Source organism: Cervus elaphus, chromosome 9 (genome assembly GCF_910594005.1).
Source record: "Cervus elaphus chromosome 9, mCerEla1.1, whole genome shotgun sequence".
Taxonomy (NCBI): domain Eukaryota; kingdom Metazoa; phylum Chordata; class Mammalia; order Artiodactyla; family Cervidae; genus Cervus; species Cervus elaphus.
The window spans coordinates 40,604,105-40,623,164 of NC_057823.1; the positions used below are offsets into that span (position 1 = coordinate 40,604,105).

The following is a 19,060-nucleotide window of genomic DNA, read 5'->3' on the forward strand; positions in this document are numbered from 1 at the left end:
CCGAAGCTGAACTGATTCTGGGTTACAGAGAGGGACTGAGGGGAATGAGAAATGAGGAGTCTGACCTCTGTGATTCAGGAGATGGCAGTTAGATGGCTCCCGGGCATCTTGGAAGCCTTCTAACAGAGGCATTGCAGACCCTCAAACTGACCTTTGCCTTCCATGTCACACTGGTTGGTTTTTGAGCTGCCACAGAGCTGAAGGCAGCACAGTCACAGGGAGGGTCAGGATCTCGATCTACCAGTGCCTCCAAGCCGGCCATCACACGGTGCACTGTCCTTGGGGGCTGGTGGGCTGCCTGAAACCTCTCTTTTCTTCCCCCAAATGTGGGCCACAAGCTGCTAATGCTGCATAGGTGCAGCCTCTTTGGCACCTGGGCGGAGGTGCTACCTGAGGACAGCCACTTGAGCACAAGGCAGCCACAGCTCAACAGCCTGACTTCTCTGGGCAGGCAGCGCTCCTGCATTCGGGGACCCCTTCTCAGCGGTTACCTACCGCCACTGCATGTTCTCGACCTGTCTGCCTTTCATCTTCCTCCATGCTCTTTCGGCAACTCTGGCAGACCCACAGAGGCATCTCGCCTAGGAGATTCTTGACGAGCTTTGGCATGAAGTCAGGGGGCAGCTTCTCACCCTGCAACACCAGTCCGTTCTGGGAAGGGCCTTCTTCCCAGCCTTTGCGTTCCCGGTGACACAGCAGGCAGCAAGTCTGCACAGACTGGCTGGTGGTAGGGGGAACCTGTCCAACAGACAGAAACAGGGTTTCCCAGAAGGGGAAAGGCTCTGCTTAGAAACAATATTAACAATACTGATGACATCACTTATTATGTGCCAGGCACTGGGTTAGGCACTTTATTTACCCAATTTTAGTCCTTGTAAACAGCTCTGCAAAATGTGTTATTATTCTCATCTTTTTATTTTTTTTTTTTAAAGAAGAAACATTTCAAGAAGTCAAATAAGTTGCCCAAGGTTACAGAGTTAGTGAGTGGTTGAACCCTATAGGATTTGAACCCCAGTGAGGCTGACTCCAAAGCTCATGCTCAAATGCCCTAGCGCCCCAACGTCTCCAGCTGGAGGGTAAGGCAGACCCAGGGGCTTCTGAGAGGCAGGGAGGTGTGGTGGAAAACCACTGGGTTTCAGGTGTCAGACTGACATGAGTTCTAATCCCTCCTTGACCACACATGAGCTGGGTGACCTTGAGCAAGTTATTAAACTTCTGCTTTCCTACCTACTGCGCAGAGCTGTTATGAGGGGGTGCATAAACAAGGCAAGTGCCTAGCCCTGTGCATGTCCATAGTACAGTCCCAGCATACAGCCATTATTGCTATTATTTTTTTCCTTTTCCTTCTAGGACAAACCTGACCTAGAAATATAAGTCTATAGGTTTTCTGTCACACTGAGGGGTAGTGACTTGAGAGACTGATTGTGTCTAATGACCCCATCAATGGCTTTCCTATATCCTGCAACTTTGCACTGCAGTCCGTTCTCACTCTGACAGTCAGATCACTTTCTTTGGCCAACGGAATGTCAGCAAACATGCTACCAGCATGAGCTTGAAAAGTGTGTATGCATTTCTACTTGCTCCCTTGCATGGCTGGACTTGCTCGCTCCTGCACCTCTGCCATGCCACATAAGCATGACCAGGCTAGCTGCTGGAGGGATGTGAGAGGCCTGTGGGTAAATCTGAGTCTTCCCAGCTGACTGGCCAGTAGATCAGATACATGAGGATTCCTGAGATCAGCCAAGTAGGCCCCAATCAGCAGAAACACCCAGTCAACCGAGAGACTCATGACAAATAATAAATGGTATTGTTTTAAGCCACTAAGTTTTGGGGTGGTTTGTTGCACATAATAGTTAACTGATATAACTTCCAAACTTACCCACCACTAGGCAAGACATATTTGCAGAGACCTAAGCAAAGGAATAATACAAGTATCACTTTCATCCTACCAATAAAATAAATGGGTCATCTTTTTCAAATAAAATCACCTTCTCACAATAAGTTGGCATCAGGGTATCCTTAAATTTGTAATGTTACAATTACACTGACCTGGGTCCCTGGTTTCTAGAAAAAGAAAGAAAACACACAGCAGCATCAGAAGCATGCGTGTTTGAGCCTGTGCATGGGTGCTCAGCCACTCAGTCGTGTCCGACTCTGTGCGACCCCATGGACTGTAGCCCACCAGGCTCCTCTGTCCATGGAATTTTCCAGGCAAGAATACTGGAGTGGGTTGCCATTTCCTCCTCTAGGAGATCTTCCTGACCCAGGGATTGAACCACATCTCTTGGGTCTCCTGCATCTCCCTCACTGGCAGGGAGATTCGTTATCACTAGCGCCACCAGTAGCATACTGAAACATGTGGGGAATTACAAGGACCTTGGGAAAGAATATCAGAGAGAAAGAGAGAGAAATCTTACATATGGAACTCACGTGAGATGCTGCCTAAAGTCTGTGCCAAGAGGACAGTTCAGTGAGCAAGTCAGCTGCTTAGTGGCAGCTACAAAAGAAAATTGCATTCTAGAACCCATTTGTGGTGAGTATCTCATGGTAAGGGTGAAAGGCTGATAGAGAAGTTAAGGTAAAGGAGACATGCACCCAGGAAACTTTCCATAGCTACAAGATGCCATAGTATTAATAACTCCAGGAGGAGGAGGTGAGACCAATGCCCAAGTCCTTTTCCCTGTGAGAAAGAGTAAAGTGACTGTATTTTTTAGGCAAACACCAGGATGTGCAATTTTACTACAAGGGAGCTTCATTTTCCAGTGTTAGGTTCTAGAGTTATTACAGAAGACAAAAATCTTGGGTGAGTAAAATAATTCTTGAAATTTTTAATGTGGCCTGTAAAGTACAGTATATATGGTTTTATAGGAACAACCAAGAACGCAAATGTACAATGTAAATGACAATGTGTAGTGTTATTTGCTGTTTTCTTTTAAAAGTGAAACAATTCTTATAAGGTAAATATATGACCTGTGTGACTGTACTTGATGCTAAAATATTTGTGGGAGGTGCTGGGGTGTAGAAGAAACAATACTGGCTTTGGCATTAATCCTGGGCCTCCATCACTTACCAACTGTATAATGTTGGGCAAGTTCTATTTATTCTGTGCCTCCTCATCTATAAAATGGGGTTAAGTTCTGACCTGTAGAGTTGGCTGTGAGCACTGTGATAAAGCACCTAGCCCAGTGCCAGGCATATATGCTACTCAACAGATGGCACTAACTATGAACATGATGGGAGCAATAGGAAAAATATTTAAAATCGGGACTAGGGTTGAAAACATAGAATATACAGTCACTGTGTTTTATGAGAATGAGAGTCTCTCATATATAATGAAGTGAAGGTGACATTCAGGCGTCTTAATCCCTGTCCTCACTCCACTAAGGAACTCCTTAAGTTCCCCAAATACTTCTTGTGCTCTCCTAAGTCACACCTTTGCTAAAGGGGATCCTCTGCCTAAACCCCTCTACCTCCCCACCTTTACCAATAGGTAGATGAGCAGGGCTTAAAGCCCAGCCTAGATCCAATCTCACCAAAGCTTTCCTAGAGATTCCCTCTTACAATTCACCTCTCTTTCCCATTTCCATACCCCCACAGCACATTGGGCCTTGGTGACAAGATTTGTGCCTTCTACTTAACTTATTTACCTGTATCTTCTGTCCCTTCTATTAGGTCGTGCTCCTAGAGGGCAAGTACCAGGTCTGATTCTTGTCTGGACCCCTCATGGTACAGCACAGGGCATGGGCTCAGCTGGGCATCCAGTGGCCAAGTCAGACTTGTTAAGTATCCCCATGGTAATACACCTGGCAGGCAGTTTGGTGAGACATGGCTTGAAATTGTTGTTTCCCATAGAAAAAGGTCGTCTTCCCACCCTGGACCTCCAACCAAATGGTTCCAATCGCAAGTGTGGAACAGTGGAAGATGGCTGGAAGACTGTATTCCTCAGGGATTATGAGACTGCTTATTAATGGAAATAACATGACTTTCCCTAGAGCTGAAATGGTACACATGATAAATAAGATTAGCCATCAAAGGAAGTGAATTTACAGGGCAGGCTGTCTTTCTAGTTAAAGGAAGAAACACAAGGCCTGGGAAGCTAATTAAGTACAAACTGAAGCAGGGATGATACCACCTATGTTGCATAAGGTTGCCCAGAGGATTAAGTGACATTAGAGATGCAAAGCACTTAGCTCAAAGGATCCATACAGGATGTGCTCAATCTATTATCTAGGCTCCTGGGCTGGTCTTTATTTTTTTTGGTCTGTTCTTAAGTAAGTCTACACTGGAAACTAGCTGTCTTGAGTTTGGTATATTGGATTCTTTATTTCTAGGCCCAGGAAGTTTTAGGGGGCCATCCTCAAAGCTAACTCTAAGCCTTGGTGCCTACCTCTGGGTAAAATTCCCAGTGGAGCCTGTGGACTGTTCTCTCTGACATTTTCATCTCTACTTTAATTGCCAGAGGGTGTTGAGAATCCCAAGCCCTGGTGATATTATATACAGTTAATACTATCAAATTTTTGCTTTGGCAGAAAAGCTCTTGGTTTATAGTTCCCTTTGACTGCAATCTCCTGCCACTTTCCAAATTATTGGAAATCGTGACCTTGTATGCCCTGTAGTCAATTCAGGCTTTCAACTAGCTGCTCTCAAGCTGTACTTTTTAGCAGCTAGCACAATTTTACAGTAATCTCACATGAAGAACATGATCAATACATGTTTACCGAATGAATGAAAATTCCAACCATGTTTCTTCATCAGAAAGGCTGTTGGAACTGATACTTCAACCCAGCGACCCTGGGCAGCAGCTAATTATTCCTTCTTACCTCAGGTTAAATTCAGAGCCTCTCCAGATTCCAGTTTAGCCTTAGGTAAAAGATGGAGGAGTGAATGGAAAGGTTCTAGCAGTTCTCTAGATTTGGGATCTGCTAAAAAAGCTCCAAGATAGTTCTGCTTCATTCTCTGGGCAAACCCCAAATCTCTGGACGTGTGGAGTTACTCACACAGGGTATTTGTACTATAGGCACATCCCTAGAGCTCTCAAGGAGCCAAGACCCTAGACTGTGGCCACTCCCAGCCCAGGGGGCTGCCATGCACACCCATTAAAACTAGTACCTGAGCCCTCATCTGACCAGGCCCAAGACTTTTCTGTTTTTGTCTGAGAGCATTATGCTAGGACTTTCTAGTTTTTCCTGGGAAAAAAGAGATAAAGTCAAAGAAAGGGAAAGCCAATTTTTCACGGAGCATTTTTACTTCAAAGAATGACTAACTGACAAACTATGGTTATTCAAACTTGGGTATTGGCAGACATTTCTCAGAAAATGAACAAAACAAGCCTATCACCCCCAAGGAAAACTATTCTGTATTTGTGGTCAATGATAAAAATTCAAGTTTTAGACGAAAATTAGAATTTTGAAAAAGTTGCATCCACAACCATGAGCTTGACAGCTTCCCAATACTTAAAAGACTTTATGATGAAATTGATGGTGATATTAACAAATGTTATTTTTTGATATTATAAAATGGAACAGGAAAACATCTGGAAGATCTATGTAACTCAGTGAACCTATTTTTCCAAATGATCAAAGCATGATGCCACAGAGTCATGCACTGGTATAAAGTCCACCCAAAGTGTTAGATGAACCAACAGATTTTAACGTAAATGAGTATAAAGACTTTATTGGTATGTTCTCAGATTCCATATTGCAAAGAATAATACCAACAAATCATCTGAAAAGGCTATCAAAATACCTTTCTCTTTTCCAACTATGTATCTGTGTGAAGTTGATTTTTTTTAAAAAACATAATTCCATCAAAACAATGTACTGCCAACAGACTGAATACAGAAGCACATGTGTGTGTACATACTCAGCTGTGTCCGACTCTTTGCGATCCCATGGACTGTAGCCCACCAGGCTTTTCTAGCCATGGAATTTTCTAGGCAAGAAATACTGGAGTGGGTTGCTGTTTCCTTCTCCAGGGGATCTGCCTGATCCAGGGATTGAACCCACGTCCCTATATCTCCTGCATTAGCAAGTGGATTCTTTACATGGGCACCACCTGGGAAGCCCCAGAAGCATGTAAGAGAATCTAAACTTTTCCTATTAAGATAGACATAAATTTGCAAAAGTGAAAACAAGACCATTTTTCTCACTTTTTGGGAAAACTGTTATCTCTAATTTAAAAATTGTTATTTATGTTAATATGATAGATAAATCTAATACTGTTATTCTGAAATGAGTGACCAAATTATTTTTAAACTTTCTCAAATTTAATACTTAATTTGGTAAATTTCAATAGTTTAACCAACAAAGCCCTTCTGGGTCCTCAAAAATTTTTGGAAATGTAAAAGGGTCCCAAGACCAAACCCTTTGAGAACAGCTGATGTACAGTATCTAAGAGTGCCTGTCAGCCAGTGGGTGTGCTGTCAGCAACAGTGACCATTCGCAATCACAGAGCAGTTCACGGTGTACCTCAAGAGCCATTTGGGGTCATGAGAAAAAGCTGCACCACAGCCTTTCTGGCCACAGTTTGGGAATTACGTGTCACTAGGCCAGATGGCTATCAAGGACTGCTCTTGAAGCTGGATCTAATTTCCAAAACCAAACCTGCTCTCATTTCTTTCATGGGATCCTTTTATTCCCAAGAGTTAGTGTATGTTTATAGAGGATTCCCCCAAGACACAGTGCTGTATCTACCCAGGAGCCCTAGGACAGTTTCTAAATTCTATTCAGAAATGGCCCAACTCCAAAAGCCTCCTTGTCACCGAGGCAGGCAGAGGGCAACAGTTAAAATTCCCTTCCAAAAGCAGAGAAAGTGATTAGTTCCCCAGCCTAGAAAAACTTAGTCAGCCCAGTCATGACCACTCACTCTTCCGTTCACCCATTCATTCCCTCATTCAACAAACATTCTCAGAGCCTCTACCTGGTGCCAACCATTGTGCTAGGTGCTGGGAAACAAGAGTTCCTGCCTTAACACACGCGTAAAAGCAGGCAGGTTCATGCTCGGGCTGTCAATGCTCCCAAACTCCCAGGATGCCTCATATTCATTTTGGAGAATCAGGCAGGAACACGTATTAAAATAATATACAATTACAATCCATAAACAAAATAATAAATATAAATTTAAAACAACCAATTAGGACCGTGGGATTCTCTCCTTAAGGTTAAGCTGATAACGTGCCTTCTCACTGATCTATCCAGTCTGAGGATTTCTTTTGTTTACCTCCTCTTTCCTACCTTGGTCTCTTTTCATCTCTAGGCTCCTTCTGGGTGGAGCTCACTACTCTCACTATGACACTCTTTGGCGTGTGGCATTCATAACATGGCCCCAGCTGATCTCTCCATATTCCGTTTCCACACTTAACACCCTGAGCCATAGGTTCTATTTGTATTATCCCTCAGATACACCATGCCCCATCAAACCTCAGCTTTGCTCCTCAGGAAATTCCTACTCATCCCCTAAGATCTTGGTCAAAGGTTGATGAACCTTTTGCTGGACCAGCCTAAGCAGAATTCCTTTAGTATAGCGTCTATCGTATTGTACCATAGACACATATCCTCTGCCCACTCCCAAACCCCTGTAGAATGGGAGCTCTTTGGGGGCAGGGAGTGGACCCTGGCCATTTAAATGAGTCCAGGAACTAGGCTGGGCTTGGGCCTGGCACATAGCAGGCATTCACTGAATAAATGAAGGAATGTTTAAGCCATCTGGCTTATGTCTCAGATGCTCTACACAAAGGATAGGAACTAAAACACAGCCCAACTAGCCCAACATACTATGCTGAAAAGAAATGGCTGCGTCACTCCAGGTCACCAATGGAAAGGCATCAGTGCTAAGAATTTCAGACCATTCTAATGCTGGCCATCAGAGGTGTAGTTAATTCTTAGGGAGCCAATACAACCACACCTCTGCGCCCTGAATTTTCACCCAAACTCCCACTCAGGCTGTTGGCTCAGGTCCCTCCAGGAGATAGGACGGTAGTTTCACAACATAAAGTCAGTCTGTGGAGAATTCTCTCTGGCTGTACAGGCTGAGTCAGGGATAGAGCAGTGAGTCTCTCTGACCCCAGTGGCCCTCTACCTGCGAAAGCTAGTTCACCTGTTGAACCTGTTTCCTGGGTGCAATCAGTCATGGGAAGGCCTAAGCTCCTGCTTATTTACCTGGAACCTCAGGCAAACCTTATGACTCTGTAATGGCAACGGAGTTCTCACGGGTGGAAGAGAATGACCTTTGAAGACAGACTGTTGAGTTCAAATCCAAGTTTTGCCATTTTCAGTATGATCTTGGATGATTACTGAATTTCTTTGAGCCTCAATTTCCTCATTTATGAAATGAGAATAAAACCATACTTCACAGAGTCGTGAGGACAGAAGGAAATAAATTATGTAAAGTACCTGGCCTGGGCCTGGCACACAGTAGGTGCTCAATACCCGTTAGTTTCTTTCCTCTTCTGTCCTGGAAGAAATGACAGGGAAACTTACTAAGTGAGACTTGCCCAATCCAAAGTTATGACTTGAAGCACTGGACAGAAGACTAGACAGATGACCTTCAAGGCCTCTAACCCCCCAGCCCATGTTCTCTGGCTGCAACTTCACAATAAGAACCTTCAATATTTTCCAGGCCCTTCTTTCTGCCTTAATTACTCTATATCTACTCACTTCAGAATGGCGGGAGAAACCATGAAGGGAGCTGGGTAGCTAAGAGTCTTGGGGAGGGAATAAAGGAGAGGTGGCCTATAGGACAGCACCATGTTCATCCATCTTGCACTTGGAAGGATGAGGGTGGGAACATGGGCACAGAACTGAAAGGTGCAAACACAGGGTCCTCCCGAGGACACAAGCATTCTTCTCCTCAGTTCTTTTCTGCTCTGCATATTCTGCCACGAAGAACCATGAACCACTCCTTTCCACAATATTCATTCCCTTTCCCCAATTCATAAAGCGTATCTCCACTCACACTGTCCTCTCTGCCTCTCCCTATTGAGGCTCAGTTTGGGTATTACATTCTCCTAAGTCTACAGGCTAAATAAACTGTGCTTTGCTCTGTGTTAGGGGATGCCCTAACACTTTTTTTACATGTCTCCTGAACAGAGGTTATCACGTGTACCCCGATTGTCAAAATCTGTCTTCTCCATAGCACTGTGAGCTTTTCAAGGGCAGGGCCTGTCTCCCATGAGTCACTGCATCCCAGTTGTTCAGCAGAGATGGCAGCACGTGTTTTGATACACAAAGAAAGATTAGCAGTTGGAGAATATGGACAAATGGCGAACCTGAAAAAGTTTGCTTTTTTTTTTTTTTCTTTAAAAACTAAGGCTGCTTCTTCTTCTGCTTAGGGAAAAGCTCTCTCCTTCCCCAGGAAGCTCCATTCTTTAAAGAATACTCTAGGCCTCTACAGAGATCCCCATGGCACCCTCAGTTAAATAGTTCCCAGACCCAGCCACACATCAGAAATCATCTAGGGCAATTTAAGAACAGGTTCCTGGTCTCCAGATCTAGAGACTCTAGGTCTGGGATAGGGTCTAGCAAGGCACAGGGGATCTGATCATTAGTTAGGTTGGGGTGAGAGAGAGGTAGAATCAAGCAATCACAGTTGCTTCTTCTACTGAAAATTACTTCCTCCCACACTCTCATTCACTTTTCCACATCTTTTGTTGACACCTCATAGCCTACAGGATAAAGCCCAAACCTACTAAACTCTCCTATCAGACTTCTCGCCACTCTCCAAGAGTTGGGCAGTTCTGGACTCTGGATCTTTGTCTACGCTGCTTGCTTTGCCTAGATGCTTTGCCTGCCCTTCTCTGGAGGACTTTCTACTTGACCTTGAAGCCTCAGCTCCAAGAAGCCTTTTCTAGGCTATTAAATCTGTGCATCCTCAAAACAAAGCATCTATACTAATCATAGCTACTACATGTGTTCAGTGCTTGACACGCAGTGCCTGTTGAACCCTAGTCTGAGTCCAGTATCACTGTCATTTTATACACAGAAAGCCAAACAAAAGGCTGAAACACTTCTCAAGGTGTGTACCAGGAACTAGAATTTGACTCAGCTTAGAGGAAGTGATGCTCCTCTAGCTTAACTGTAATTATTACATGCATGTTCTTTAGACCATGAGCCCCTGTGGGCAGAGACCATGTCTGATTCACTTCTATATTACCAGCTAGCCCAGGACCCAGCATAGATCAGGAGTCTATTAGTGTTGGTAGAATAAGTGAACACCAGGTTAGGTGAAAGGAAGGCTGGGCATAGTGCGTGTGTAATGGGCCTAAATGAATGAGTGACTGCCAGCCTGGCCTAGCAGTGCAGGCAGTAAGAATAAGGTGCCAGAAACCTAACTTTTCTTTTATTATAGTTTAAGAGCCACTCATTGAGCACATAAGGACAATGTGCAATAAATACTCCAGAAATGAATTAAAAACATAGCCCAAGCTCACAAGATTCTAGGCTACTTAGTAAGTGAAGGTGTTAGGATATTAATAGTACATCTAACATATATTAAACTTAGTTCTGGGAAATTTTAAGGAAATTTACAATTTTAGGAATTAAGTTTTAATCTTCAAAGGTCTTTCGGCATTTCTACATGGTGAAGCCCTACTGGTTTACAAAGGACCAGAGGTGACAGGGATCTCTACTCAGCATTATCTCCTCCTACCTGCATTTAAAATGGCTAGGTGGGCAGTGATTTTAAGGGGGAAGTGTCAGGGTACAGGGATTATCTCATTCATCTGTGTGCTCTGAATAAAGGCCTTGGCACAGAGGTTATTAATACTTGCTGAGTGGATTAAATATAATGAGATGATTTTAATAAAGATACTGACTGTCATCTGCTCCTGTCCCATGAGGGAGTAGGTTTAACTCTGAGCAGTGGTAGAGCCAGGTCTCTAGAGTTCCTTTAAACTAGGCTGGGCAAAGTCCCATGGGAAGCTGCAGAGGAGAGACGGGAAGGACAGGATGCACTCAACCCCTACCAATGCCAGTCTACAGTCTAGCGAGTCTCCTGGGGGTTTACTGAGTGTGTGTGCACCTGGACTACCAGCTGAGTGGTCCAAGAGAACTAGGAATAGCCAGCGGAGTTGGCAGGTGAGAACACTCAGGCTTTGGGTGGCCAAATGGCTCCTGCCACATGCCACATCCAATTCTAGCTCTGGCATGAGGAGCACTAGATGCCTTGTGGGTTGCTCCACATTCTCTTGTGAAGCTGTATAGAGTCTTAAAGATGGGAATAGACATGCCTAGAGCTAGGGGACTGAGCAGGAAGTTCACCCCAAGTCTGTAAGATTAAATACTATGTCTCTCTGCCTCCTTCAACTGCTTTGTAATTCGTCGCCCCCCCCCCCCAACCCCCCACCCTTCACTAAGGCGGCTACAACTGTTTTAGTCTTCTCGTGGGGGGAAAAACCCAAACAAACAAGGATTTGGGTTTTTAGTGAATATATCAATGTTGTTTAGGGGCCTAAACAATTAGAAGAAAGGGCTTTTGGGATTCCAATTAAGTTCAAGGTCAAGCAAAGGAGATTGGATGGAACCAGAGAGGCCTATGAGCCTTAACTCAGAGAAAGCAATGCTCTTCTAACCTTACCATGACTACTATGTACATGTTTTCTAGACCAAATGAGCCCCTTGTGAAGAGGGTCCACAGTTGATTCACTTCTGTATTCCAGCTAGCCCAGGGACTGGCACAGATCAGGTGTCTTTCATATGATGAAGAGGGCAGACACTTCCCAGAGACTGCAGATGACTACCTTCTGGAAATGTGGGCCTAGCAGCACCAGATTTTTAGCAGCAGATGGCACAAATCCAGTTTTGTGGGAAACTGATTTTTAAAAATACTGACTCAAATGAAAACAAAAAAAGAAACAAAACATGTGACTTGGGGCATTAAACCCTGTGTGTGGACTGAAAGTGATCCCATTCTCCAGCTTTGGCTTCAGTGTGGCATTCGACATTGACTTTCACCTTACTTACCCACTCTAAGTACTTAAGACAGGGGACTAAGTGGTGGTGGGAGCCAGAGGTCCTCGCCAAAGGTATGCCTGCGGGCAGAGCAAGGACTGATCCCAATTCTTTCAGCAGGTGCTTTTCACCAAGGCACAAAGGCCTGCTTCTGGCACCCAGAACCCCCTTCCCCAGCAAAAATGGGGCTCAATCAGAAGTTTGTCCATTTGTTTCACCTATTACAGCTAGAGTTTAAAAAAAAAGTCTTGCTAAATACCCCACAGTACACAAGAAGGTACTTTATGGGGTGGTGGTAGGTGTACCTATAGTAGGAGTTATTTGGGCAAATGTTTAGTTTCTCTGAGTTTCCGTTTCTTCATCTGAAAAATGGGATTAATAGTATTTATATCTTCATTCATTAGAATTTATCAATCACCAGGCTTAGTGGTACAATAGTGACTGACTTGGTTCCTACACTCTCAGGAGTTTACAAAACAAAAGCAGACGAATAATTATATCAATGGTTAACTCATCACATTCACGCTAAATGCTGAGGAGAACACGGGGTGGTGGGAAGGTATGTAAAATGCCTAGCATGAATGAATGAATGAACTGAAAGGTCAAGCAGTGGAGTAGGTAGGAATCTATCATGTTAAAACTGCGACCTAAATAAAAGCTGAATGGTTATGCCATCAACCAAACTTTCTCGCCATGAATACTACAGGCTGGTTAAGTGGCAGGGGAACCCGAATGGTAAACCAGAGAAGACAACAGCTCCCTGACCCTCCCTTCCTCTACCTTCCTCTTCGGGAGAACAGCACTCCCAGGGGTCCAGAGGAGGCTAGAGGGGGAAACAGCTTCAGGGTGGGAAGTTAGACTAGGCAAGGGTGGGGTCCAACTTGTGTTCTCAACTTGAGGAGTCCTTTGGAAACAGTCTCAGCCCAGGGTAGGGGATAGGGATGAAGGGGGCGCTTCTCACACTAAGTGGTGACATCTTCATTAATTAAATATTTTACTATGATCTAAGATACAAAGGAGACAGTATAAAAACTGGGTTACAGTAATTTCAGGTTCTCAAAGGATTCATTCTCTCTCATTCACCTAATTATTCCTACTCTGTGTCAGCAAGGCCCAGGGCTAGGTGTGGAGGGCTGGAGCCAGACGGCATGATTTGTGGCCCTGCGGAGTTCACAGTTCAGTGGGGGGAACAGACACATCAACAGACTATGTCACTGTAGAACAGGGAGTGCTACCAGAGGAGAGCATGGGGGCTGTGGGACAGAGGGGGCACCTCACACAGCTGGGGAGGTCAGGAAAGGCTTTCTGGGAATGGTACCCCAAACAGCATCCCCACTCACATGCACAATTCCAGAGATTCTACTAGAAGGCTGTCAAGAGCCATGCCTTCTGGCTGCACCAGCCTCCCAGAGTCCCCTGCTGCCCGATGCAGTGTCTGCAGAGCCAAACGCATCTTCCGCCACGCCTCATCCTCATCCGGCGCTGCATCCGACCCTCCAAGACTCCTGCAGGAGCCTGCCTTCCTCGGCAGACTCATCCAAAAAACCAACTCAAAACTCTTTTGTCAGAGCAAGCTTAGGGCGAGCCACCCAGCCCCAGGTGCCACAACCCTCCCAGAGCAACTGTGGCTCATGCCACCCCAGCGTCACAGTGAACACTGGCAGGGTACCTCCTATTATCTCCTTTGCTCAAAAGAAAGTGACCTTCTTCCAGGTGGCAAGCTGGAAGCCTTGGAGAGTCCTCCTACTGCTCACTTTCAGCAGGATTTGCCAAACCCAGGGATCTGAGGATCTGGGTGGGCTGCCCCGTAGGTCGAGGGTGTAGCGGGGAGAAAGGGCAGGCTTTGCTGGGTTTCCAACTCAGTCAGAAGCCCCACCAAATAAGTCTTCTAGGCAGCCTGGCTGTCTGCTTCCACTGCTCAGCTGGGCAAGGCGGGGGGTGAGGGGGAGGGCGCCCGGGAGACAGATGCTGGGGGCACAGCTGCTGAGGGAGCAGCGAAGGGAAGAGGTGGAGCTGCTCCCGAGGGGGTGGAGAGGGAACAGGCTGCAGCTTTCCAGGCCCCAGAGCCCCGACGTGGCCTGTGGGTGGGTGGGAGGGGAGCAGGTGGGCCCAGGGAAGGTGAAGGGCACAGAGCTAAGCTGTGGCCTTAAGACTGGAGAGCGGTTCTAGTGGGTGTGCGACCAGAATGTATCCCAGAGCCGGCGGGAGAGGGCAGGGAGGCTGGTCTCACTCAGAACCGGACGGGCCGTGCCTCGGCTTTGGACCAAAGGGTCCAGGCTCACTCCCGCCTTGGGGGAGAAAGCCTCAGCCCTGGCCCTGAGGGTTAAGGTTCTGGTCCCAGCCGGGGATGGTCCATCCCCAAGCCCGTCCCAGCGCCATTCCGGGGAGATAAAAGCACCCGAGCAGCCAGACTCGCCTCGCTCGCTCCTACCTGGGGGCCGGGCGCCAGCTTGGGCTCGTCCTCCTCCCTGGGGCCGTCGCGGTAGGGCTCCGCCGGCGCCTCCGGGGGCCCTGCACCCGCTCCCGCTTCCAGGCTCGGCGGCGGTGGGGGCTCCGGCGCCTGGGGCTTCTGCGGCCCCGTGGCCCGCGCCCGCTCGCGCCGGCCCGCGCCGCCGCTCGGCCTGCTCCGCCTCCGAGTCATGCTGCTTCTCGCGCCGCTCCCTTGCTCCACTCGCACCGCCACCGCCGCTCCCCACACAGGACAACAGCCAATATGGCGGCGCCCGGCTCCCCCTCCGCCGCTGCCAGCAGGTCAGAGGGCACGCGGAGTCCGCGCCGCCGCACTAGCCCCCGAGGCCGCCTGCGCCATTTTGCATAAGGTCACTACCCGGAGTTCCGCCGGAGAGTAAACCTGGTGAGGAAACGCCCTCCTCATTTCGGGATTCCGGGGATGAGACGTGCGCAAGGAGTGGGTGTGCGCTGTTGTAACCGTGGTGCACGGCCCTGGGCGCTTCAAAACTGGCTGTTAAATGGATGAGTGAATGTTAGTAATGTTAATAATTTCTGTAGTGCTCCGCTACTTTCACAGCCGTGACTTGACTTCTCGTACCTGCACGACCTGACAGGTGCGAGAGCTTCTATTTTGCAGCGGAGAAAACGGGGGCTACAAAAGGTGAAACGGTTGCTCAGCATCAGCCAGCCAGAACTCATGGGCTTGTGGACAGCCTGTGCTGAATGGGGCGAAGGGATTGTCTAGATGCTTATTTTCAGTGTATGGTCCACGGGGAGTCCAGCGTTTGGTGCTTGGGGCAGGGAGGCTCAGCTCCTCAGCCTGGTGGGAAGAGTGGACTCTGAAATACACAATTACAAGTCCTACAATATTTATTCACACTGGCCAAGATGAAGATGAGATGACTGGGGCACATACTGGGTCAGTGTTTTCAAAAAAGTATATGTGTATGTGAGAGGATTCTGAGTGATACACAAAAGAACATTTAAAAAGTGTAATGATTATGTATTTAATTGTTAAAAATGGAATATTTACTCTTTTTTGAATATGTGACATGCACGTAGAACAAATTTTTAAAAAATAGCTTTGAGTGCAACTTTTCTCATGCAAGGGTCAGTGGTATCCTGAAACCTTATGGTGGTTATTTGGTATCCTGAAACCTTATGGTGGTTATATGTAGAGCTGCTGTTGTTCCATCAAGGGCACAATTTTGACATTGGCCTGACTCAGGGAGTAAGGGCTATTTTGAGAAGGGCTAAATGGAAGGCCCTGGAGCTCTCCCTAACTACGGAATGAAAAAATAATACTTCATGTCCGTTATAGGGATTAGCACCACCGTCAAAGATTTGAAAGATTCAGGGTGATTCCCACTATATCAACATTAACTCTTCAGTTTGGCCAGAACGGAAGATAGATGGCATTTTTTCTCCATTTATTTTCATTGTGGTAAAATATGTGTTACATAAAACTTAACTGTGTTAACCATTTTTAAGTGTACAGTTCATTTGTATTAAATACACTCAAATGATTGTGCAGCCATCACCACCCTCCATCGCCAAAACTCTTTTCTTGCTAAACTGAAACTCTATACTCATTAAATAAGGTCCCATTCGCCTATCCTTACAGCCCTTGGCAACCAGCATTCTGCTTTAAAAAAAACACAAAAAACCTTTCCCTTTTCCCTACACTGCTGCGTCTGGTAACCATTGTTCTACTCTCTTTTTAATGAGTTTAGCTTTTTAAAAAAATATTTGTTTATTTATTTGGCTGTGCTGGGTCTTCGCTGCTGTGTGAGCGTCTCATTGCAGTGGCTTCTCTTGTTCCAGAGCACCGGCTCTCCAGCGTGCAGGCTTCAGTAGTTGCAGCTCCTGGACTCTAGAGCACAGGCTCAATGGTTGTAGCACAAGGGCTTAGTTGCTCCGAGGCATGTGCGATCTTCGAAGACCAGGGATTTAACCCCTGACTCTTGCATTAGCAGGCAGATTCTTTACCACTGAGCCACCAGGGAAGCCCTATGAGTTTAGCTTTTTTTAAAAAAAGTATTCCACATGTAAGTGAGATCATGCAGTGTTTGTCTTTTTGTGACTGGCTTGTTTCATTTAAAATGTCTTTCAAGTTTCATACATGTGCAAATGGCAGAATTCTATTCTTTTTTTAAGGCCAAATAATATTCTTTTATATTTATTATATATACTTTTTGTATATTCCTTATATATATACTCATATATATATAGCATATACTTATATATTTCTTTATATATATACAGACATCTGTCTGTCTATATCACATTTTCTTTATCCATTCATACTTCAGCAGAGAAGATAGATGGTCTTAAAAACTGATCGATGGAGAAGGAAATGGCAGCCCACTCCAGTATTCTTGCCTGGAAAAGTCCGTGGACGGAGGAGCCTGGCGGGCTGCAGTCCATGGGGTCACATGACTGAGCATGTGTACACGAGGGTGGAGGGAGATGGGTTGGCAGCAATAAAGTGGTAGGACTTAAAAAAAAAAATGATTGAGCATTATGATAAACTCATTCTGGTAGGGAACCCGACTGAGGGACTTTTTCAGAGTAGTCATTCTTGGAGCAAACCAGCACAGTTGTTGGCCCACAGTGATAGGTCAGGTCAATGCTTTTTACTCCATACCAAAGCTCGGGAATAGTTTGTATTCCTCTCTCAGGGGCAGCATGATGGGCTGATGTCTATGGGGTCGCACAGAGTTGGATACTACTGAGGTGACTCAGCAGCAGCAGTAGCAGCAGCAGGGACAGCAATAGACCTTTACTGTCTCGCTTCAGGGGTGTGTCACTGTCTGGATATACTCAGTTTACAGGAATTTTTGACCAGATCACCATTCCAGGGGATATCAGGCTAATGTACTGCGATATTGATGACAGTATCCAGATGGAGCTTGAGAACAGGAAGTGGCGGATACCCTAGATAATTTGGTAAGCACACAAATGTGTGCCGGAGGGCAGATAACAAATCCCATAAATACATAGGGTCTGTCTACTCAGTGAACTATCTCGGGTTCTGGGGTGTATTGTAATATTCTGCGCCAAATAAAGGACAAGTTGCTGAACACCACACTCCTGACCATTAAAAAGAGGTATACTACTTTGTGGATTTCTTTAGCTTTAGACTTCAGTATAAAATATACCAAATTTAGGTATATTATTTTTACCTATTACTGGATCACTTGAAAACTATCAACTTTAAGGGGGGCCATACAAGTAGAGATGGTTTTCTTACTGGATCAGGCTGTAGGGGAGATGGTTCTGCCTTTGACCTATTATGTTTGGGCATTGGATTTTGGAGCAAAGTTATGACCTCCTGCAACAGTTATTTTCCTTTTGAGAAACATCTTCTGCCTTGCTCCAGGAGTCTGTAGAAATTGGATGCCTGATCATGGCACAGCAGGTGACCACATGACCTGAGCTACTGTGGTATCTGATCTACCTAGATATAGAACTAGGGATGACCAGGCCTCACTCCTTCATGAAGAGGACATGACATATATGGCTGAGATCCCGCAGCCTTTAAAGGCACAAGTAAGTTGCCTGAGCAAGTTGTTTCCTCTTCTGCAACTGATATTCTGCTCCTAAAGAGTTGTTTGTGATGGGTTGATTAAGGAAGAAAAACCTAAAGCCTTGTTTATAAATGGCTTTGTACATTATTTTGGCTCCTGCTAAAGTGGATTGCTAGGGTCTTCTAGTCTTCCTCCGAGAAGGCCTGAGGGACCTAGAAAAGGGAAGTGTGCCCAGAGGCCCCAAAGTGAAGATGCACTGATTCCTGGCCATTGGTTAATGGTATGGTCTGTTGGTCAGGGACTTGAAAGGAACCAGACTAAAGGCTTAGTGATGAGAAGTTTTGAGGAAGATAAATGTGGATAAACTGCCCAGAATGGCTTCAGAGCCTAGGGTTATTTGTATGCCAGATGAATAGTCACCAAAGGGTCTTACTACAGAAGAACTTCTTAGCAGGTTGGTGGGCAGTTTGGCTCCTTCCCTAGCCATATCAGGACTGGCTCAATGGGTTTATGAGCAAACTGGCCGAGTATTACGAAATGCTCCCTCCCTCAGCTGACCTACTCTCAGTGCTGAGCCCAATTTGCAAGCCTTGGGGAACCAGCCTGAGCCCCCAGGCAGAACCTTACTTTGAGGGAACCAGCTTGCTATCTCCTGGCAGGGAGCTTACATTAGACTCTGTATTAGTGAGTGTTGGCTAACTGCTGTAACAACCGACTCCAACATGTCAAGAACTAATAACTTGGTTCTTGTTCATGTCACAGTCCAATGCTGGATGAAGGGGACTTTGCTTCACACTGTCGTTTAGGGGTCTACTCTCTCTGTCTTGTGGCTCTGCCCTCATCTAGGTTCTCTCCATTCAATGAGAGGATGGGAAAGAAGGTAGAACAACGGTTGCATGGGCTGTTTTTATGAGCAATACCCATTAATGACTATATATCATTTTCCCTTATTCTGTTGGGGAGATTTCAGCCACATGGCTCCACCTAACTGTAATCTTTCCCTCCCACTCCTTCCCTCTCCCCAGGCAACCACGATGTGTCTCTAATGCGTGTTTTGCATTTTCATATAGCATACACTTTGTTTTGTTTGACCTCTTTCCCTCAGCATAATTATTTTGCAAATTATCCATGTTG

The 19,060-nt window shown here is 45.8% G+C and overlaps 1 protein-coding gene across 9 annotated transcripts in view; it reads right to left on the reverse strand.

The window, feature by feature from the left end:
- Positions 1 to 14,678, reverse strand: part of FAM193B (family with sequence similarity 193 member B) — a 30,675-nt gene extending 15,997 nt beyond the window's left edge. For 4 of the 9 annotated variants that reach the window (XM_043912413.1, XM_043912407.1, XM_043912412.1 and 1 more), the window contains exons 1-2: positions 14,377 to 14,678; positions 496 to 738 (exon numbers count right to left, since the gene is read on the reverse strand). In XM_043912413.1, the coding sequence (XP_043768348.1) occupies positions 496 to 738; positions 14,377 to 14,586 (453 nt within the window). In that variant the 5' untranslated portion in view covers positions 14,587 to 14,678. Of the gene's footprint in view, positions 1 to 151; positions 739 to 8,390; positions 8,452 to 13,285; positions 14,024 to 14,376 lie in introns of those variants that run through there. The other 5 variants (XM_043912409.1, XM_043912411.1, XM_043912408.1 and 2 more) reach the window with 5 other exon arrangements.
- Between the last annotated feature and the right edge of the window lie 4,382 nt (positions 14,679 to 19,060).